This window comes from Sander lucioperca, chromosome 1, assembly GCF_008315115.2.
Source record: "Sander lucioperca isolate FBNREF2018 chromosome 1, SLUC_FBN_1.2, whole genome shotgun sequence".
In the NCBI taxonomy this organism is placed as follows: Eukaryota; Metazoa; Chordata; class Actinopteri; order Perciformes; family Percidae; genus Sander; species Sander lucioperca.
Genome location: NC_050173.1, coordinates 30,469,377 through 30,492,440, shown reverse-complemented (window position 1 = coordinate 30,492,440; position 23,064 = coordinate 30,469,377). Strand labels below are relative to the sequence as shown.

The 23,064-nt window shown below is 40.3% G+C and overlaps 1 protein-coding gene across 6 annotated transcripts; it reads right to left on the bottom strand.

Moving 5' to 3' along the window:
- Nucleotides 1-1,701: 1,701 nt before the first annotated feature.
- Nucleotides 1,702-22,892, bottom strand: si:dkeyp-115e12.6 (centromere protein F). 6 transcript variants are annotated; one of them, XM_031303001.2, is made up of 19 exons: nt 22,665-22,892; nt 20,735-20,830; nt 20,375-20,552; nt 19,642-19,838; nt 19,228-19,331; nt 18,123-18,187; nt 16,723-16,987; nt 13,621-13,814; nt 12,810-12,935; nt 12,466-12,594; nt 10,540-10,662; nt 9,479-9,614; nt 7,559-8,994; nt 5,634-6,503; nt 5,031-5,347; nt 4,758-4,857; nt 3,595-4,195; nt 2,733-2,864; nt 1,702-2,231 (listed from the first exon to the last, which is right to left on the bottom strand). In XM_031303001.2, the coding sequence occupies exons 3-18, from the start codon at nt 20,534-20,536 to the stop codon at nt 2,746-2,748; spliced, it is 4,944 nt and encodes a 1,647-aa protein (XP_031158861.1). In that variant the 5' UTR covers nt 20,537-20,552; nt 20,735-20,830; nt 22,665-22,892; the 3' UTR covers nt 1,702-2,231; nt 2,733-2,745. The 6 variants fall into 6 exon arrangements, with proteins under 6 accessions (XP_031158861.1, XP_031158862.1, XP_035857944.1 ...); XM_031303002.2 differs by having other exon boundaries at nt 2,099-2,218; XM_036002051.1 differs by having other exon boundaries at nt 2,099-2,218; nt 16,723-16,984.
- Between the last annotated feature and the right edge of the window lie 172 nt (nt 22,893-23,064).

The window sequence follows — 23,064 nt, the reverse complement described above, 5'->3', positions numbered from 1 at the left end:
ACAAGAGTCAATAGTGCAAATACGCCTTTTGAATAAACTTTGTGATCTTGTGCCGATATTGACAGAGCTAAACTAAAGAAAAGAGGCAAAATCTCCAGGAGCTATTGTGACTGACCTCCAACTAGCCCTGCAGTATAGCCACTACATCACCAAGCTTTGAGACCAAATATTTTGCTGAGACACAAATTAATTTCACTTTACCACCTTCTGATGTGACCAAGCCTACACTCAGACGGCTTAAGTTTCATATTAGCTATTATTAAACTTTATTTTAACACAGAATGAGGACTGTAGATTTTGTCCCCCTTTCTAACATTAATCCATTATCTTAATTAATTTTCTTAAGAAAAGGATCTCTTGTGGCCAGTATGGATAGGAGAAACAACTACAACAACCAGTCATTTTTTCAATGTACATGTGGACATGTGAGTATAGTATTAAATAGCCCATATTATACTCCTTTTCAGCATCATATTTGTACTCTTGGGGTCTACTAGAATAGGTTTACATGCTTTGATGTTAAAAAAAAAACATGTTTATCATACTGCCCATTGCTGCAGTGCCTCCACGTGAAACACTGTCTGAGCTCTTGGCCCTTTTTCTGCTTTGATTGGTCAGCTGGCCCACTCTGTGATTGGTGTGATTGGTCAACCAAATTCAAACAAGCCACTGGGTGGGCTGTGCATGCTCAGGCAGCACCAATGGGCAGCACATATGTAAAACTGGGCTGGTATTCTCAATTAATTACATCACTAATTGAGGAATTTCAAACAGGAATGTGGGCGAGCCGTTTTTAGGCAGTTGAGAAAAACTGCTGTCTGTGGGAGAGAAAGCTCCATTTGGAGTGAAATGTGTTTTTTTGTATTTATTACATACACAAAAAATATATATATATAATACAATAAAAGACAAGAATAATATAAAAAAGCATAATAGGGGCTCTTTAAGATAGACCTGAAAAAATGTGAACCTATCCTTTAACTTACTGGTCAAAGCAAGACAAGTGGTGAGATCCTCTGTTATAGGGCATAATACAAACTGTACATCAACTCCAAACGTATCTACAAAATCTACAGTGTACACACACTTGGGCTACTGTTGTGTATGGCACAGAAACAAATGTGCAAAAACCAAAATCTATCAAAAACAGTCACATCACTCAAATAAATTATATCTGATCAAATACACCAACTGAATTTATCTGTACGCTCTGCTCATAAAATAAAGCTTCAAATGATTAGTTTTTCGTAAGTTCAACCACTGAGTGCTCGTTAGTGTAAGACAGAGAAGCAAAGCAGCAGCAGGAGGAGAGAGGGAGCGCAGTGTGCATCACCATACATGGAGCGGAAACCAAAGCAAGTTAAACTGAGTCATAGACATGTGCTCGCCCCTCTCTCTCTCCCACACCCTCACATATATACAAACAGTAACGTCAAGATGAGGACACACGTCCATATTCACAGCTAACGTCACACACATGCTCACTATGCTTTCACATACTTTTTGTAAACACCGGCCTTCAACTAAAACACTTACCAGTGCCCATAAAGAAGCCACCTCAAGGATTGAAAAGAAAATAAAATAAAAAAAATAATAATAAAAAAATAAATAAAATAAAATAAAAAAAATAAAAATATAATAATAATAATAATAATAATAATAATAATAATAATAATAATATATATATATATATAGCTCACATTTTTTCACAACAGGCCTCTCTTGGTTTCACCCTTTGGGAAAACAAGTCACACTTATCTTGACAGGCACTTGTTTAGAAAAGCATCCACTAGGCACTGTTTTATTCAAAGTAGGCTGCAGCTAGACCCATAAGTTAATGCAGAGACACTAAAAACTAAACAATCCCTTTGGAAAAGTGGTTGTAAACTTCAAATAAACATCAACAAGCAACACTAAATCACTAAATCACTACCCCTGTACCTAAATATAAAGTGGGTGTAAAGTGACAGCACTGTGATGGCAAGTCTCCACACAGCAATTAGAGGATAAACTAGTGACCACACAATGGAAGTGTTTATTCTGCAGACCCAGTTACCTGCACATACACAAAAGTCCATGTGTGATAGCAGCCCTTTTTAAACTGGTCCTGTGTTGGTTTGAAGGTCTGAAGTACTTCAGGTTGCTGGTGACTGGAGTGTCCCTGTATGGCTGCTGTCGTCCATCACTGAGGTTCATCGTCAAGCCACAGTGATCAGTTCTTTTCACCAGATCTATAGACAACAACAACACAAAACATGCAAATGTAAGAATATATTTTAGGATAGAGTCAAAATTGTTACTAAAATAAAAATAATAGTTTAAGACAATATTTTCACTTGTTTGTGACTATATTTTTTAAACGATATGTCTGGTGAAATCTTTCATTTGCAAAAGACCAAAACCAATAATGGATTGCTCCTACTAACAAGTATAGATGAGCCACACCGTTGCACTTGGTGACATGTTCCTTGATTATGAACATGGGCACTAGGGCTGCAAGTAATGATTATTTTCTCCGTTTTAAAGATTTGTATAGGAAAATACAAGCTTGAGGCTTTGTGTTACCAAGTCGAAAGTTGGAAAATACAGAGAGGAAAACTAACATAATGTTTGTTTTGGTCTTTTTCTATTCAGAACAAGTATGGAAAGTAACTTATTATTACTCAACATGCCCTTTGAATTTCTTGAGACTTAAAATCTACACCAGTTTTCTCATCGTCTCTGGAGGTTACCTGTAACTGTGTTTTAATCTGTCTCTTCCTCCTGTCTCGGGTCTTTCGGAGGAACAGGTACGACAGTCGTGCCTAACAGACCTCTTCTCACAATGTAGGGGCACGAGGGACCACTGGGGATGTCGGCAAAACCTACAGGACGGGAAGAGGGGGGAGACAGAATAAGTAGAGGATTAGGGGAAAGCAGATTAAGGACAGAGTGTGAAAGCACAAAAATAAGGGCACATAAAGAGAGGAAGCAGAGAGAGAAAACATCACTAACAGCAGGAACTTCTGTTTTCTGTACAATACAGGGTCAGAAAGTCACAACCAAGATTCCGATACTCAGAGACTGCACCCATGAACACTATTAATGATACTCAACCAATTTATAATCCAGCATTTGTTTTTGTTATTCCAACTAAATTTTTACCCTCACCTTTTTAAAGTTTTGATCTTCACGGCAGAGTAATGCTTTTAATGATGGTGATTGTCAAATAAGTTCATATTGAATCCTCTGCTCTTTTGTTTTGTTTGTCAAAATGGAAATCCAAATATCTCCCGTTAAAAAAGCTATTTGGTTATACAAATTAATTAAGATGTATATGTATGTCATTTTCATATCTATGCATCCAGTATTGAGATAGGAAAACAAATATGCCTTCTAACAACTCCAAAGCTGTTTGAGGACACTTTTGACAAAACAAGACACATATCTTGTTCATTTTGTTAGCCAACAGAGGACCTAGGCTGTAGGGATGATGCTTCTTTTCAAGTACTTTGTACTAATTGTGTGTTTTCGCAATTCTACACAACCCTAAAAATACTCAAGCCCAATGTTTTCCTTTTTTTCACCCCACAAACTTACAGCTAACAAAGTTACCTTTCATGACGACTTCCGGCAGTCCATAGGGTTCATACTCTGTGTCGTCAAAGGCGGCTGACAGCTGTGTCCTGTTACGGCGGATTCTTTCAGCCAGATGGGCTGGGTCAGCCGGGATAGGGAAGGAACCCGAAAACAACATTTTGTCTCTTAACTTTGCCCCCTCACATAATGGGACAGGAGAGACAGGAGGTGATTCCACTAACTCTTCTTCATCTTTCTCCTCCTCCTCAGTCTGTGTGTATGCACAGTAGAGTTCAGAGGCTGTTGGAGCACTGCAAGGATACAAACTCTCCTCTGTTTGACTGCTGACACTTTTCATTTCTGCCCTGACATATCTGTCTGAAGAATCGTTGTTTGGGTTTATGTCATTGGTTGCTCTGGAAGCATCTGGTTTGGCCTCAGGATTCCCTGTGTAACACTCAGCTGATTTGGTCCGCTTTGGTCCTGTGACTTTGTGGGCATCTTTGGTGGCATGTGGTTGACCCATTTTCTCAGATGACATTTGGATAACTTCAGTGTCTCTCCCCTCTTTGTGTTGTGTTTGACAGGTATTTGACTGATGTAACAGTTTGATCTCCAGGTTTTCTTTTTCAGATTCCTAAGTCAAGAGAAAAAAACAGAACAATTAGAGGCATAATCCTACATACCATATACAAAAACGTGTGCCCAATACCTGTAAGTCAAAAATGTATTTGTCAGGTCCGTAATTTCCTAATCATTTTATAAGAATTCGTTAATATTTTTTATTATTGGAAACCTTGGTTCTCTGAGTGAAGAGACTCTCTCTTCACCGTACATATGGAATAAGTAACAGTGTAACTGTTAGTTATACAGGAGAGAAGCCAGTCATTTGAGTTTGTGGCAAAACCATTCAGTGCTCGGTTTTCATTTTGTGACTTTCGATTGAATAAAGGACTATTTTTCCAGTCTTATTTCTTCACTGAAGTTTTCTGTAAAATAGTGTTAAAATCTCTTCTCGTCTTGATCTCGTGAACCCAATCTTGTGTCTCGTCTCGTCTCGTGAACTGGGTATTTCGTCCCACCCCTACTACTAAGCGATATCTACTTAAAATGATCTCTCTATAAAACCCTGATATAAAGAGCCTAAAACACATATGGTGGTCTGGTATGTAAGTGAGTGATGATTAAAAACAAATTACCTTGTCAATTGTGGCAGAGTCCTGATCGTATTCCTGAATTGCTGCAGTCTTTTCAGAGGGATGGGGGCTCTTTGGTTCAAGGAGGTTGCTGTGCTGAAGCCTTGTGGTAAAACAAGAACAAAAAAAGTTAATTCAAAGCTAAACAAAAGACAGAAGCATATACATAGACATACATTACATAATCACTCTACTTATATGCATTTAACACAAGCTTCAAATGTAAGTTATTGCAGTATTTTTCATCATTCTGTCGCCCTGGTATTTGTGTGTTACCTGGAGAACAACATGCAACCCTGCAGTTTGTTGGAGGGGCAGGAGAGGAATAACTCATCTTCTCTGATGACTGTCACATTACCAGGGCTCTCCTGAACACCGAGGTAAGAAGCCTGAACCTGGCCAGTCTGTCGGTTTGACTGTGACTGTCTGATGACAGATATCTGGTCCAGGGTCTCACTCAGTTTGTCTGTGTTGGGAAGGAACTGGTCAAATGTTGGTGCTGGTTGGGAGGCCAGTTTCCACATAACAAGCTCTCCAGCCTGCTGCTCGGTCTCCGCGGAGAGAGTCCGTAGCCTCATCTGCAGCTCCTCCACCTGGACAGGAGTGGAAGGACAGACTACATCAAGCAGACGTTCAAAATAAATAAGATGAATGTTTTCCTCTTCTGATGTAATATAACGCACCTCTAGTCAATTCAAAGGAAGGACATGAATTCAGTTTCCCCAGTGAAGACTATCAACATCTACATCATAAACTCCATTATATATTTAATTTTCCTGTCTATGTTAATTACTTAAACTGTTTTTGTCACCTTTTCTTCATTAAATATATGACATTAGATCAATGTTGTGATATTAAGAGGTAGTACACTGTCACTACCTGTTGCTGTAGGCAGTTGATCTGAAGCTCAGACACTGCCTCCAGCTCTTCTTCAGCCTTTGTAGTCCTCCCATCTTCCCTCCTTTTCACATCCTGCAACAGTGACTGCCGTGCGTCAGTGGTGATGTCATTTGGCACACTGGGTGACCTCTGCACCACCAAGCAGGACAGAGCAGCATTTCCTGTGTTTTGGCTTTGCTTGGCTGGGTCTTCTTGGTTTTCACTGTCAGTGTGTAATAATGGGGTCCTGGTGTCTGAGACAGTCGAGCCCTCTATTCTTTGTTTCAGCAGCTGATTCTCCTGTCGGAGAGCGAGTAGTTCTGCAACCACGTCTGCCGTTTCTCCATCTTGACGGCACTCAGTCTCACCCATCACACAAGCAGAGTCATGGTTACTCTGAGTCTTGGGCTGAGCGCCTGGATGCTGTTCCCCTGACCATAGGGCTTCACTGTCTGATTCGTCACTATTAGGTGCTGGTCTTTCAGCATCAGAAGTCACAATTTCTAGTTGACCTGCATCTCTCTGTGCATCAGAGTCACCGTCGGCCAGAGAGTTTGTAGTAAGGAGGTTGACAGCACACTTATTTTCCTGGTTTGCCTGAAGCCTTGAGATCTCCACCAACCTCTCATCTTGTGTCTCTTTTTTTTGTTCTCCATCCTCCACCACTTTGACCGTCATCTCATCTCTTCTTTTCTTCTCTGCTCCCTCTTTTTCAGCCTGGAGTGCATCAAGCTCTTGCTTGTAGCACTGCAGTTCCTCTCCCTGGTTAAGGAGGGCACTCTCCTTCTCTTGCAGCTCAACTAAAAGACCAGAGATGTACTGACTCTGCTTCTCAAAAGCCGTGGTTAGCTGCTTTGTCTGACATGTCACCTGAGAAGAAAATAAAAGGACACACGAATAGAGAACACGTTGAAGATAAACGTGTAATAAGCCACTACAGCCAGAACTTTATGGTGTTTTAAGAACAGCAACACAACCCTTTTAAAAAGGCAAACCTAAGAATGCTCAGGTTTCAGTGTTGACAAGACTCTGTTAAAAAAGTTGTATGCTATTTTTTGGGGCTTTTCCCTTTATTGTGTAGAGACAGTGGACAGACATGAAAGGGGGAGAGAGATGGGGGATGACACGCAGAAAAGGGCAGCAGGTCGGATTCGAACCTGCGCCGCTGCAGGACTCAGCCAACATGGGGCAAACGCTCTTACTGGGTTACCACTTGTAAATGAGGGCCACACAGAAAGATCAGGTCATCTTACTGGACTCCCAGTGCCATTTACACAAAGAGTTGTATTTGCTTCCATCAGGACAGAAGTTTATTTCCTTAGGTGACAAATATATCTATATAAAGTCTTTATTCCATCAATTATTGGGTTTTTTAACAATATGTAATTTGTCCTGGTTCCCTAGTTTGTGGCTTCTTTTTCTCACTGGTTTCTCAGATGGTTTTGGTGAAATTTAGACAATGCCAGTGATGTTGGCACTAACCTGTGTGTACTGTACTCTTTTTTTGTATTTTGTATTTATTGCTGTACCTTTCTGTATGTTTTATTGACTTCTGCACTGTGTGGCTAGCTGCTTTCATAAAACAGCTATAGAAAGAATATATATATATATATATATATATATATATATATATATAAAAAACATGTTTAATAAATCCATTTTAATAACTCATATCTATTCAACAATACCTAAATATTATTCCTCTACGTTACAACACCATTCGGCTATTAAAACCCAAGTATCACGGTCGACATGTGACATCATAATTTTAACACTTAGATGAAGATGACTACTTACAATGCAAGTGTTATGATTTAGTATATAACAGTTTTCTTTGTATCTTATCAATATACAGTACATTGTTTAACTCTGGCTGGACAAACCTAAGTACTAAACTGTATATCACATCACATCACATCACTTACCTGGCTTTGCAGGGCCTCCAGTTTAACTTGGTACTGGTTAGCACGTTCCATCTCTTTTGTATTCTCCTTCTTCAGGCGCTCTACCTCTTTTGCCAAATCTGAGAAGGCTGGCTCAACCTTCTGGAGGTCAGAAAGTGATCTTTTGTGGTCTGACAGGGAAGACCCTTTCAGATAGTTTTGTCTGTCGTCTTCCAGAGCTGAGCATTCTGGATCTATCACTGTTCGCTCTTCCTGGATGAGACCTGCTGTGGCCTGAGATACAAGCATGTTGCGTTGGTTGGTGGACTGGCAGAAGAGGAGGTGCTTCTCTGGCGAAGGGAGGAGCTTGTTGTCGCAGCGAACGATGTTGGAGTTGAGCTCATCATCATGGAGTGTCAGGTATGTCAGCGGGCTGTTGGCAACTGAGAGTTTTTCCTCTTCCAGTGAGTCTTCTTCTCTGCTGCACTTCAGTTCTTCCAATTCAGCTTTGAGTTCTTCCAGTTTTGTACTCAACTCCTCCTTTACATCTATGTCTGTGTTTGTTATTTGGTTTCTCTCCTCTTCCTCTCTCTTTCTCTCTTCTTGTTCTAAAGCCAGCTGGGCTTTCACCTCTGACAGCTGTTTCTTTAGCTGGATATTAAGTTCTATCAATTTACTCTCCCGGTCTTCTAGTGCTTTGTTTTTCTCCTCCTCCTCCTTCTCTCGCTCCTTCCTTTCTATTTTCATCTCTGTCTCCAATGACGCCATGGCCTTCCTCAACCTTTCTGTCTCAGCCCTCTCACTCTCCAGCTGTGCCCTCAATTCCTTTTCTTGCTCGTCCTTATCCACAGCCTGGCTGGCACGTTTGCGGCTGAGTTGTTTGAGCCGGGTCCTGGCTTCTGTCTCGGCCTGTCGTTGGGCTTCTAGGTCCTCAAGTCGTTTTTGCAGTTCTTCGCGTGCATCATTTAGCTCTGAACGCAGTGTGGCATTCTCCCTCTTAAGGTCTTCTAAGGCCTTGAGAGAAGGAGTCTTTTCAGAGGGACCATCCATAGAGGTGTTAGTGGGCGTACCAGCAGCAGAGTGAGAGGAACTAGAGATTACTTGATCAAATGTGGAGTGCTCGTTTGTCCCAGAGCTGTCACTCTCTATCACCTCATTTTTACTTTTGTTCTCCTCGTTACTTTTTCTTCTGTGTCCCCTTTGTAAACACTCAGAGGATGGGGAGATAAGGTTGCTGATGTCTTCCGAGTCGATGCCTTCTCCCGGCTCTCTGTCAGAGGGGTAAGATGCTGCGATCTCTGCCCTTTTCTTATCCACATCCTCTTCCCTCTTCTGCTCAGCTATGGTGGTGGTGTTGGGCCCCTTGATGTGAGTTGATGGTCGAGAATGAAGAGAGTAAGAAGTTTGAGGTGAGAAACTCTGTCCGACAGGGCAAAACTGGACAGGTTGTTGAGGGGGTGCTGGGACAGCCTTTTGCTCTGGAGTTAAAAGAAAAATAAATACAAACAGCAGATTAAAAGATTAAATAAGATACAAGTTTTTTTTTTTTTAACTACAGACCACATAGGCATTAAGAAATTATAGGCTGGAGGAAAAGCAGAAAAAGACAGAGCTTGTCTTTTTATCAAGTGTGCTACTGGAATAGTTTTTGGTATTTTTATTTGACAAAATGGATGTTGTATTATTGACCAGTAAGAGGCAGCACTGGGATAAGAGACTTAAGCGTTAGAGGGGATTTAACATGGCATGTATTGTACAGCATACATGAATGTCAAGTACTCATTATGACTTGTCCACTTAAATAATGAATGTGAAATGTTTCCAATTCTAAGTTTATCAACAGGACGGCATCCACCGAAGAACACTGGTTTAAGCCTGTGTCAACAAGTATTTGCACATAATTACCATCTGTACATATCATATGATATTTGTCCTCTCTCCCACCCACAGCTTGCTCCTCACCCTGCAGTTCTTTGAGGAGACGAAGGGTGTCGGCTCGCTCCTCTGCCAGTCTCCTCCCCTCCTCCTCCAGACCTCGCTCTCTCTTCCTGCTCTGCTCCAGACTCACTGCCACACCCTCTGCCTCATGCAGGGCTTCCTAATGATAGGGTAAAAAATACAAATAAGGTGGACTGAATCTAGTCAAATGCTCAGATTAGTTGGAGTGCTCAGCTGATCCTTTATTATCCATAACAATGGTCTGTTTTGAGACAATTTTTTTTAAATATGTGTCTGTTGACATTAAAACCTCCACATCAGCCTCTCTACAATATGTCTACCAAAAAGTCCATGATAAGGCAGATTACTTTAAAACTATATAAGAAGCAGGTATAATTCTGCCGGAAGTTTAAATTTGATTTGCACCTGCCTGGGTAACTGTATTTGTGCAGCAGGACTTCCAGATAAACAATAACTTTGAAAGAGCTTTATACTGACAGCTATACACAGTGTCACAATAGCAACAAACCACAGACAAACAAGTCACAGATAAAGGCAGCATTAATGCTGATGATGCAAGCTGGTATACATGTAATGAACTGCCACAAACAAACTACTCTGGAGTGTTACTGTATATCCTCTGCAGCGTGGCTGTACCAAGCTTCTGCAAATGCTTTACTTGTGTACAAGTTCAGCAGTTCACCATCCAGATTCATAATGATAGTAATAGTACAGTTGGGCTTTTTTGAGTACAGTAGAATGAAGGTTCATCCTTGCCATAGGAACAGGCGAGGCAATTTAAGAAATTAATATCAGACAACTCATCTTTTTAGCTCTGTGAAATGATACACCCACATCTATACCTTTATTAAAACATAATAATGCAGCTGGATGATTGAAGAAGCCACAATATACTTATAATTAATTTACAGTTAACTTATTATAAAAATCATGGACTGACATATAGCACATTAAGATGCTGTTTAAAAATGTATGGAGTTCATTTTATACCCACAGCTAATGAATAATTAAATAAAGTGAGACACTGACTCACTAGACTCCGGGTGTGTGTCTGTGTGTGTTACCGTCAGTTTGGCTTGTGTCTGTGCCTCTTTCTTCTGGCTCTCCTGCAGCTGCCCCTCCGTCCACTTCAGTTTCTCTTTCAGAGTGTCCAACTCTTTGTCCAACGCCTGCTTCTGTAGAGACAGCTGATAGAGGATATTATGATTCAGTAGCTAATAAAAACAGGGAAAATGAAATCAAAGAAGATTAGAGGGAAAGGATATAAGAAAAAGACAAGGTAAAAACAACAAAGAAGAAATATAGAAATTAATGGATGTTGTTGTAGGAGCAGGAATCAGGACCAGTGAAGGGGAAGCAGGAGAGCAATCAGTGATCAATAGCGAGCATAAGCTTTGTCTAATGTCTACCTCTCCGGGGAAAGTGATGAAGACTAAACAAGCTGATCGGCTTCCCACCAGTGCTCATATCAAATTCTCATGTCATGGTACACGTGAACAGAGTGTTAAAGGTAGCGTTATTGTGGAGTGCTGCTGTATAAGATTACTGATCCAATTTTAGTAATCACATTACATTTACTAAACCAACAAATGGGTTACTTTATTCAGCCTTTTTAGATTCATTATTCTTGTGTCTTATGCTACCTTCATGTCACGTTGGAAAAAGCAACATGTACAGTCAGTGCACGTTAAATAGCGACAAGGTGGCATTTCAACACTGTAGGCTTTGACTTCTAAAGTTATACTTTAGAGAAGGTTTTTACTGTGGTCATTAAGTAGACAACTTCTGCCACTAATATGGGCTTTGTTCTACAATATTCATTGACCCAATAATTCTAATTATGAACAGTACATTTAGTAATTGAAGTTCATGTCATATCATGTAATCAGTTTAACTACTTTTCTCAGGAAGTAGTTCTTTACTGTTTTTTTTATGTTTTGTCATTTGTGTGCAACTTTGAAAACTGTGAACACAAATTCCACAAAGACCTGTGTAAATGTGTCACTTGGGTCACAAACTGTGCCTCTTTTTTGTGTTTTCTCTAGGTAGCCTTATCAGATATAACAAGATAACATCTGTGTGGTTTACAAAGGGCTTACAGTAAGGTTTTAAGGGACACTGCGGGTAGAATGAATGCACACTTTTTACACCATGTCTAAAAGCATAGGTTTTTTTTCAAGAGGTTTTTGTCAAGAGGCTCACGCTTGTGCTGAGATTAAACTTTGTATTATTGTTTTGCTGATACAAAAACAAATACTACAGCATTCCTTCACGTAAAGGGTACTGAAAAAGAAACAAAAATTACAACACCATGTCTTCAAGCACAAACACATTCCTCAATCTCTACATTCATGCAACTTGCCTCAACACACCATCATACAAATCTTCATCTACCATCACCCTCATCCTGCAGCCATGCCTTTACGCCTCCCTTACTATGAACTGTCGACTATTTCTCACACACAAGTTATGAGTTTGTTTCACGCTGTTATAACCAAAGCATTCTGCACCTTCAAACGTAGTCACACGGTCATTACCTTCGCAGCTCAACCTTTCCACTGGGGAGAAACCAAGAGGAGAGGACGAAGCAGAGAGAACAGCGGGAGGGGGGGAAAACAGAAACACAGAGGGCAAGAGAGTGAAACAGAGAGTGAGAGAAAACAACAAGGAAAAGAAGCAAGCGTGGGAGAAGAAGCAAGATAAGTTTATTGACCTTTGGATTAAATAATACAAGTCCCAGGAGAAAGAGAGAGGGAGAAAGGACAGAGACAGAGAAAGCAGGAAAGAGAAATAGGAAAACGCTGAAAAAACTGATCAGACATATGAACCAAAATATAAACAATATGTACATTTCAGTGCCCAGTTTCCAGTGTTGATACAGATCTGAAAAGGCTTTATCTTGGTAAATGTGTTTGTATGAAAAAGCATATTAGAAGGCTAGTTTTCCTTGTTCATGTGTATGAGTTTGTGCACCTTGTGTGTATATTTACCTTGTCAGCCTGGGCCTGCAGGGCATTGTGGAGCGTCCTGGCCTGCTGGAGCTCCTGGTTGAGCTTATTCACTTCCTGCTGATGCTGCTTCTCCAGACACTGCCTCTCCTTCTGAAGCTCCGTCAAATCCTGGAGGTAACACACACACACACACCAAAATCTGAGTCACTATCTTCAACTGTAAAGTGGAAAAAAATTACTTTTTTCTAAGAGTGGAACGAAACAAAAAGCAAGTTGGAGACAAATCTGAAAATGTCTCTTGCTTCCTTTAGCCGTTTCTCAAATTTCTTCTTTTCATTATCTCAGTCTGTCATCTGTCCATATCACCCATTCGTCCATCTCACCCTCTGATGTTGTTTCTCCAGCTCCTTAGAGCGTTGATGGTGTTGCAGTCGGCTGCTCTCTGCATTTTGCCTCTGACACTTCAGCTCCTCTTGTAGCTGCTTCAGCCTTTGCTCAGATCCTGATGCCTGCCACACAAACAACATGTTCTCTTTAATATTGACAATAAGACAACTTTGGACTTAGATTGTGTACACAGCTAAATATATTGCAATTACTGTCACGCATTCAATTATTCTAAAGTGTACATGTAAATGGTCAAATGTGTTTCTTTGTATATGCAAGTCACTTCTCTAAACCTATTTTATCGACTTGCTTTTAAGTGATGTGTTATATTGTTTTCACTTTGTTTTTATCTTGTGATGCTTGATTAGGGTTCTGCATTTGACATTCTGAAATCAGGAAAGCACCAACACTTTTATGGCTTAGCCTACTTACTCTTAACAAACAAAACAATGGGAGAATTGGCAGCCTCTCCTCGGCACTGTTGTCGCACATTGTTTGCCAAAAGGTTAGATTTCACAAAATATTGGCTAGATTGTTGTACACCTAAGAATACAACAAGGGCACTGTTTTTCCAGCAACAACCTTTATAAAGTGCCTGATAATAACTGATTGTGTAACAAGTAAAATATTCCCAACATGTTTGTTATTTTCAGAAAAGTCAAAGAGAAATGTTTTGACTAATGAGGGCAACACCCATTATGTGACAAAAACAATAGGGATTATGGGAAATACAGAACATTAACACAATGTGTTTTTAGTAGTAGTAGCACCACCAGTTGTATCAGCTGTGATAGTAGGTGTTTTTACCCGTTCTCTCTCCTGGGCCATGCCTGTGTGGGCCAGGCTGAGTTCGTCGCGGGCTTTCTGAAGGCTAAGCTCCCTGGCCGTGAGCTCCTTTTTGCTTTGCACCATTTCGTTCTGAATAGACTTCAACATCCCGGCCTTTGCACACAGCTCCTCCTCCAGAGCAGCTACACGACTCCGCACTTCTGATAAAGATGCTGGTGGATGGACCAAAACACACAGAGACATGCTGGTTATTAAGCTCATCAACTCACCTAAACACCTTTTAAGTACAACTGTAAGACAATTTTAAAAACAGAAACGAAAATTTCAACTATGTTTGAAACCAATGTGGTCTCAGACTTAAGGGTGGACTAAGAAAAAGAACAGAAAATCAATACTTACAGGGATATAAAGTTGCATTAAGATTAGTAGATACAATGTTGATGAACATATTGCAACTTTGGTTATAAATCTGTGTCTGTGTATTCATCTCAAAGTGGGTGTGTTGCACAGACAGTCCTGTAACTACATCATATTTTATATATATATATACATATATACACACACACACACACATATACATATATATACATATATATATATACACACATATATATATATATATGAATGACTGTAATAACTGAGACAATGCCACATCTTTTAAGGCCTTAAAGAACCGTACCATTGTTTTCTTTTACTACAAATTGTAAACTGTTTGCATCAGCCCACCATCTTCCAGGAGAAAACATGGTTGCAAATATTGATTACATTGTGTAAATCAAAATATTTGAGGAAATTAGAGTTGTAAAAATATTAGAATCCTAGAGTAGGAAGGATTTTTACTTTAAATGGGGGAAGGGTGAATGAGTGGGTGGAGAGCGACAGAGAGAAACCAGGGGATAGGAAATACTGGGAAAACATATTTTTAACTACTTTTTCCCTAAACTGACGACCACAGCGGTTTTAACTCTGGATGATACTTTCACAGAGCCTGCGAGTGTCAGGCTGCTGGTTTCCAAAGCCAGTGATGAAAACAATGTCTGTCCGATACGTTGCCCTGTATTTTTTCTGTTCCTTTAATATTACAACACTGTTAAACCTTTCAAGTGAAGAGCTGCTACACACTGAAGCATCTATAAATATTACCGTTATCACCATCTTCACTTGCCTATAAAGAAAAAAACAACAATCTACTAATAAACATGTATGTTTTTTACAGATTTTTTTTTTACATCTGTTGTGAATGATGTTTTAGTATATATTTGTATATTGTAATCACAATTTGTTGTACTACTAATCTAAAAAGAACCCACTGTTTTCTACAATTTTTACATTTATCAAATACAACCCCATTAAGAAGCAAATCTGAATAAAATCCAGCAGCATATACTGTACATGTGTGACTTCAATGATGTGGAGAGGAGCATGATACAAAACACAGCAGCAATAGCCAGCAAAAAAAGCACACCTAATGTAAGCACTGCACCGTCCCTCCCACTCTGTATCCCAGCAGCTAAAAGAAGGATGTATTGTTTCACACTGAACGGTCCCCTTCCTCCTCTGAACAAACAGACACAGAGTGGAGCAGAGAGAAAGAGGAGTGTTGTATCACAATTATAAGTGTACTAAGAACCACTGTACATCATGAAGCTGGCCTAAGAGCAAACACAGGAGTCTGTGGCTGAGCCAGTGAGTTCTACACGACCTCTTACGTAACAAGTACTGTTGAGGTGCCTCGGCCTCTCTGATCTGGTGTGTGTGTATGTGTGTGTGTGTGTGTGTGTAGGAGCTCAGCCTCGACACAAAGCAGGGGAGAGGCTGCAGCGTGATGGTAAATACTTTTTAGCCCTGGGGCCCGTTTAATACCGGGTTTCAGTAACCATCCCTAAATAAAATGATTTTTCCATAGTTTTTTATCTTGTTTTTATTTATTTACTGCTGCTGCACTGGTTGCCACCAACGTAATTCCGTTGTGTCCATACAATGATAATAAAGTATATTCAATTTTATTCATGGCGTTTCAGGCAGTCTTTTACGATGGGTTCAGCGTGCATGTTCATATCACGATGGCGATGAAAATATGATTTATCAGTCAGCACTAAAATCAAGGGATTGTATCACAAAGCAAGACTACCAAGTTTAATGGATAACGGCAGAACTTCGGTTTACTTTAGTCCATGCTGGGTCCAGAGGCCTGTACTACGAATCAAGATCAACATGCCCTGGATTTCTTTCCGTTACCCGGCTTCACCTAACCTAACAACCGCGGTCCTGCATAAGCTGTGTCATGACGGTGGTTAACAACTAGTTCAATCAACCCAGGGTTTCCCAATCCAGCGATGCGCGCGTTCACATGAAAGGAGGCGGTGTTTGCACAGTATGATCAATCGCAAACATGTACCAGAGCTGCATATTTTACATAAGAAGAGCAAACTATAATTTTACATAAATATGAAGAACACAGACACGGTTTTACAGGCAAAACACAATACAGTCGCTGCTTCCTAAAACAGGAGGAAAGCTGGCAAAAAAAGCCGATGCTGTAATACGTAAATCACAACGTTTATCAATATCACTTCCCCATCAGTCAGGCACAAGATCTGACCATAATTACACTTGTGCTTTCCATACACTGTAGTTGCTTTAGCCTATTATTTCAGTTGCACCCCTGGCAGTGGTAAGCGATCGTGAGAGCAAATAAAAAATATAAAAACATAATTCAAACCGATGTGCGCATTGGCAACACACGGCTCAAGAAGCCGACAAATAGCCTATACGTCACTCCCTTCGCTGAAAATCTATATCTTTCATAAAAATACCCATCAGGGAATGGCAGGTTAGGTGTTCAGCATAAGTTACCACAGCGATTTAACCCGGTAACAAGTGATCCACCGTCGTGATACACAACACCCTGCGTTGAACCTGAAGTTACCTCGTTAACGCCAAATCTTACTTCGTAGTACAGGCCTCTGGTCTTACTTAGTACAGTTATCCAGTTAACTTAATTAATCCTGCTTTAGGACACAGGCTGCTGGGCTGAGCTGTATGTTTATATTTTCAAACTGCAAATGGGCAACAGCCAGTCGTGCCATATTACCATGTTGACCATTTGACGTCACTCACTGTCTGTCTCTGTCCTGTGGTCCTTCTCCTTCCCATAAACCCTCTGCTCCTGCTGGCCTTTACTGATGACATCAGCGCAGGGCGTCTCGGGAGCAGAGGGGGACGGTCTCCTGGCTGCTGGCCTCGAGTCATCCCGTTCCCACGGAAATGCAGACAAGGGAGTGGAGAAGGTGTCCGATTGGTCGGACGGATGGCGGTGGGGTGTGTTGTTGTGTTGTTGTCGTGGTAACGAGGCTGTGCCTACTTCAGAGAACTGGAGCTGCTGCTGAAGCGAGGACAGCAGAAAGGATAAAGCAAAAAGGAGGGTGTGAGCCTTAACAGGATGTCAAACAAGAAATAACATTAGCAGAATTTACAAACAGGGCAGAGGGCTCAAGCTCTTTCACTTTGACTTAAACAGCATTTTACCGAAGAATGACTCATTGCTGTTATGTTCTTGATGCTTCCTAAGAATAAATTTGACTCTGTACAGCCTCACCACATATTTGTGATTATGACAAACACTTTCTGAACAAAAGAAAGAGTGTCTTCCACACTCTTTCTTGAGTGAGAGATAAATCACAGATCAGGTGTGAAGAGTAAACTGCCACAATAGTTAAACAAACGCATTACAGTATAATGGAGTTTAGCAGCGCACAAGTAGGAAAAACTTGTTTTAAAAGGATAATTCTGGTGATATTCTATATTTTCCTTTTTGTAAACAAATCCCATGAAAACACCAAAGCCTGCAATAATCTGATGCTCCTACCAAATACTGTCTCTGTAGCCAAAGCCTGATATAGCCTATTCCTCTGTTCCACAGACTTCCATTGTTGTCAAAAAACAATCAATGAGCCACATCATTGCACTTAGTGACATGTTGCTTCATTATGATGAACATGGATAGGCACTGTAGGTTATTTTGAGTCAAACCCACATATGCAATCCTGCTACCTAAATACTCGCTAGTGCACCAAATCCGGAGCTGAAAATAGTCCATAACAAATACACAATTTACTCCTGTTTGAGCATAATTTGCTCAAAACTACAATGCACAGCTGTTTTTAGACATTATTGAGCTTTTTTTCCCCAAGAATTTGTGACATTTTTAAAGATTGATGTCTTCAATAGAAACAAATGAGCAGAACCACAGAGATGGTAGGAAGGTCATAAAGCCTGGCTAAAGAAAGTGCACATTGCTGTTAAACAAGGAGCATGAAAACATATGTTAATTAGTAGTTAGTTAATTAGTGGAGGAAATAATTTAAGAAAATACAACAGAAAGACAAAAAGAAGTTCTGTTTAACTGACATGAAGTAAGCCAATTCTTACAAGTAGAGAACTGCAGCTTTAAGCTAAAACCCACATTGGTCTTGAACTAGCCTATGCATAGCTCAGCATAAAAACGTGCTGGTACTTACTCGGATGTGAAGCGCCCGGCTCTGTCCTTCATCTCTATGCCCTGGCCTCTCCTGCTTTCTGCTCCCTACAGGGCAAAAACACAGCATATGGATTGGATTTGGTATCTAAAGCCAATTACCAAAGCTGAACAGAACCAACAGCAGTAAAAAAAAACTAAATGGTTTACTGACATAAGAGGAAAGAGAATGTATAACAGAGTCCTTAGAGAGTGAAGGGTTGGGAAAGGACAGTAGCTGAGGGAGTTTATTTATAACTGTTCATCTGGGAGTCATGCTGTTTTTCCATTTAATTTTCCAAACTATACAGTAGGGCTGCCCCCTGAAAGTCGAATATTCGAATCATCAGTCGGTGACCCCTCAGTCGACTGAAAGTCTTCAAGTTGAGCAGTGGGTTTTTAGTTGTCTTTCAGAGGAGCGCTGTTCTCCGGGGTGAAATCAATCCACTACGTCAAGTCATCCCTTCTGCTCGGTGAAGATGTCAACAACGAGTACAAGCAGCTGGACCCAGGGTGAGTCTGAGCGAGACGGAGGCAGCTGCCTGGACTCAGGAGAGAGGCCTTGCCCGGTCAGGCTCTGAATAATGTTATCTTTTGCCTTCTTCTTAGAAGCTCACAGCAACTTAATATGATATAGTCTCTGGCTTTCGTTTTATTTAGTGTCAACAAAAAATGTAATTAGCGTAGTGCAAGCTATTTTATTGGGTTAGCTAAATGCTCTCAATTTAAGGTGGGCTTTTATTGTGAAGGGTAAAAACGGAAAAGGTGAAGCTGTAGCATTATGTGCTGTCGTTATCATATGGGAGTTAATAAAAGTGTGCTTTTCTCTATTTTTTTTTTTTTTTACCTTCGGCTATAGAGGTTAGCACGCATTAGCTTGGAGGGCTAACTTGGCGTGTTTACTTTATTACGTGAACAACTTTGTCACGCTGAACGTCCGAATACCTGAATAAAAATGAACAAATTGTTGAATATTCGTATTGAACAGCCTAATCCAATTTGACTGACAAATTCTGAGTCAGGTACAGCCCTATTATACAGTAATTAAATGAAAAGAAGAAACCACCAGAGAGAATAAACACAGGAGTCATAAAGTTACAGGACTGTACCATTGTGTTCCCAGGGTGAGGTTGTATTCCAGCAGGGTGTAGAAAACAGAGTGGTATCTGCCGATCTGCTGCTATTCTGCAGATTCTCCAGCTCTGCCTCCAGCCTGCCAGAGACACAGAGAGAGAGAGAGAGAGAGAGAGAGAGAGAGAGAGAGAGAGAGAGAGAGAGAGATAGATAGATAGATAGATAGATAGATAGATAGATAGATAGATAGATAGATAGATAGAGAGAGAGAAGAAATAAGAAACAGATGGAAAGAGTTTAGTGGCGTTAAGGAAACGGATTACAGTTTAATGACATTTAAAAATCAACCAAAACCCATATGTTGCAAAGGTATCAGGAAAAACAATAAAAAAAAATTACAATGGGTCATTTTCATTGGAGTCCATGAATGCCATTCCACCTGTCCTTACCTTTTGATTTCCAGGGTGAGTTTGTTGTTGAGAGCGCGAGCAGCATCTCGCTGGCCCTCCAAAGAGCATACTTGGGCCTGCTTGGTCTGGAGCTCCTGGGTCAGGCGGTCACTGCTGGTCACTGCTGCCTTGGTCTCCTGTCGAACACTCTGGAGCTCTCTTTGCACACACTGGAGCTCCCCACGGACCTCCTCATACTTGGCAGGGGAGGAATAAAAGGAGAGGGAAAGGTACATATTTTAGGATTATAAAAAAAAAATGGAAATAACAAATCCTGTCAGAGATGATTGACTATGTCAATGTATGGCAGGATTATACATGTAATCTATTATTTATACAACATAATATTTACAAAAGTTTGCCTTTTTCAACTGCATTGCTCATTGTTTTTGAATGAAGAAAAAAACGTATAGGTTGCACCAAATAAGATATAAGATACGTGGATACACTTGTACCTGGATACTTGTACTTGGATATGGTTCTCAGGGAACACTATACTTCAGTAGTATGCATCATAACATTTTATTAGGCACAATCAACCAGACTTTAACTTCACCTAGCTTGATAAGGATATTTATTTAAAAGTAAACTTTGAAATATGCCATCATCCATACGCAATATCGCATACTTCATCAGTAACAATTGGGTTTATATTTGTCATACTAATTTATTTTGTGGGGAACAGCCCCATTTACAGTAAGTGTTAGCCATAAAGCAACATGGCTGCATGTACCTTCACAGTCTGTTTTTCGAGGCTTGTATGGATGTTGTCCAGTTGCAGCTGTTTCTGCTTGTTCTCTCTGGACAGTCGCTCCTGATGGACCTGCAACTCCTTCACCTTTTGCAGGACCCGTCCAGATAGCCCCACCGTCCAGTCCTCCTCAGCCCAGCTCATCTCTCTTTGCCTGGGCCTGACAGGGTGGGAATATAATATCAGCACAAAAAATCAAATACAAGTTAAGTCTGTCCGCATTATAAGGCACTCTGAAAAAAAAAAAATCCTTTCTAATCTAAAGGCAACTTGGTTTCTGAGGACTTGGGATGGCCATTTGTGTTCAAATGCATGCATCCATGAGACAACCTGTTAGCTGACCTGTCTTATTACTGCTTGACAGATCCAGAATCAATCAGGAAGTTCCTGGAGCCATGGGAGTCATTAGCTGGAATAAAGAAATCAGCAACACACAGTCTGAAACAAAGAGGAAGTACAGGCCTGTTAAGTAAGATGCAGGTAGCTTTTGTATCAATCATAAGTGCCTCTGGCTGTATGTCCTGTCTTGAATATGTTATGTTGCTAAGGCTTTAAGCCTTCAGGGAGACGCTGGTTGTCACCGCTGGGCAGCTGTGACTCAGTGTTTTCCAACACAGACTGCCTGCAATGTTCCAAGAGCACTTCAAGTTAAAAATGAAATCACTTCTCTCAAACTTCTGCAACAACAGTTACATACTCACGTAAAAACTACAACCTTTGCTAAAATTACATAATTACACAATTGCATGTGAATGCAATTGTTTTAGTTAATAGTTAGATCTGCAAAAACTGCATTTACTAGCACTATATATATATAGGTTAGCACCAACAAATGGATACAAACACAAGCAGAGTTAAAACAGAGTGTTGGAATGAAGAAAAGCCTGATTTTGACATGCATGCACTCTAACCTCAAGGCTAATAACACCATAACACCAGTCAGATAGTTTCCGTCATAGCTCACAGGTTGTGTCACTGTGTTTACCCATTTCTGAAAACGAGAGCGGCAGAAATACTCAACTAAACTGGCAGATCTATTCGTGAAATAGGCACATCTTTATGACACCTAAATGGCTACAAACACTATACAATAACACTTTTGTAGAGGGACTTGAAATCCTCATGTTAAAGAAGATAATACCTGAGAATAGTACTGAATAATTGACTTCAGTCAATTATGAAAATTATAGCTAATTCATTTTCTGTCATCAACTATTCTTTCTGCTCTAGACTAGTTTCATGAGATTTAAATATATTTATAAAATAAAACATTGACTTTGTCAGAATAAAAAGCAAACAATAGTAAAGCTAGGCTTTTTTTTTTCCATTGTTGTCACAAGTGTTTTCACAGTCCACTTACGGTACTTATCAAGATAGAGACAGGCAGGTGTTCCCATGACCTAGTGGACACATACTATGTACCTGCAACATCCCTTGTTGAATTCTGGCAGGTCATCCCTCTGCTATCTCCCCATGTTTCCTGTTAATCTATAAATAAATAAGTTGCCCAAATATACTATACTATATATGTAGATTAGTATTTAATATCTGACCTCAGAGATATTAGCAAATAGGCACTAAAACTAGCTAAATGAATCATACAAAAATATACAGTATATATATATATAAAAAAAAAAATAATGATTACCCATCTTTGTCTTGAATCTATAAAGATGTATGTTTGTCACCCTAGCTCTGGTATCTAAGAGAGAAACTAGATAATAATAACAACAACAACAACAACAACGTACAGCACCTTCAAAAACTGAGTGCAAAGTGCTTTGATAGACAAAGCAAGGCAAAAGCAGGCTATCCAGAGGTCAATATAACAACAGAGAGCTAAACAGTGTGGCCCAACAATAGCAAGATAACATTTGGGTAAATAAAAACAAGAAGACAAAAGACGCAAAACATAGTAAAATTAGAGAGAAGAAATAAATTAAAAACATAAACACATGCCAATTAACGTTAAGTATCCCTTCTTACTAAATGTTAATTAACTAGCTAATGTATAAGAGCAGGTTTAGTTTAGATATCCAGAGGTTGGACCCTGGCCTGTGCTGCATCACGAGGTTCAAACAGAATAACGTTAACTGACAACTTCCAAAAACTTTCAATTTAACGTCCATCATGAACACCGCCACCGAGTTAGCCAGGACCGCACCATGACCCGGTTGAGCCAGACCTTTGGTGCTTTGTCCATCAGCGGTCAGTGACTGACAACTAACCTAGCACTGATGCTACAAGCTAACCCCACACTAAAGCTACTTACCATTCACTTTAGAGTTAACGTTACAAAGGGCGCCAGCCTCCAGGGAGGCGCAGAGCGGTGACGCTGCTCTGATATCAACAGCCCCCAGTTCTTCTCTACACACCTTTGAACAGAACAACTGACCTTAACTGACAGTTTTCATATCTTCTTAGACAAGGAGCAGCGCGCCCAGTTCAGCTGACAAGCCAACAGTCGTTGTGGCACGAGGCGGGGTGGGGGTTAATGACGTAGCAGGGGAATGTTTTGGGAAAAGTCCTCGCGGCGGCGTGAACCTCTGATGACCTCTAGCGACAATATCTCACTACAAATCTGTGAAACATCAATCATTTTTAGTTGTCACATGAAATCGTACAATTCCAGCGAAATTTAATATTTGACAGAGAACAAGACGGAAGAGAGG

Coding starts and splice junctions, on each gene's coding strand:
- si:dkeyp-115e12.6 (XM_031303001.2), bottom strand. CDS start 20,536: ATGAGCTGGGCTGAGGAGGACTGGACGGTGGGGCTATCTGGACGGGTC. Junction 12,936..13,620: donor TGGCCCAGGAGAGAGAACGG/GTAAAAACACCT, acceptor TTTGTGTGGCAG/GCATCAGGATCTGAGCAAAG. Junction 4,858..5,030: donor GGTTGCATGTTGTTCTCCAG/GTAACACACAAA, acceptor TTTTACCACAAG/GCTTCAGCACAGCAACCTCC.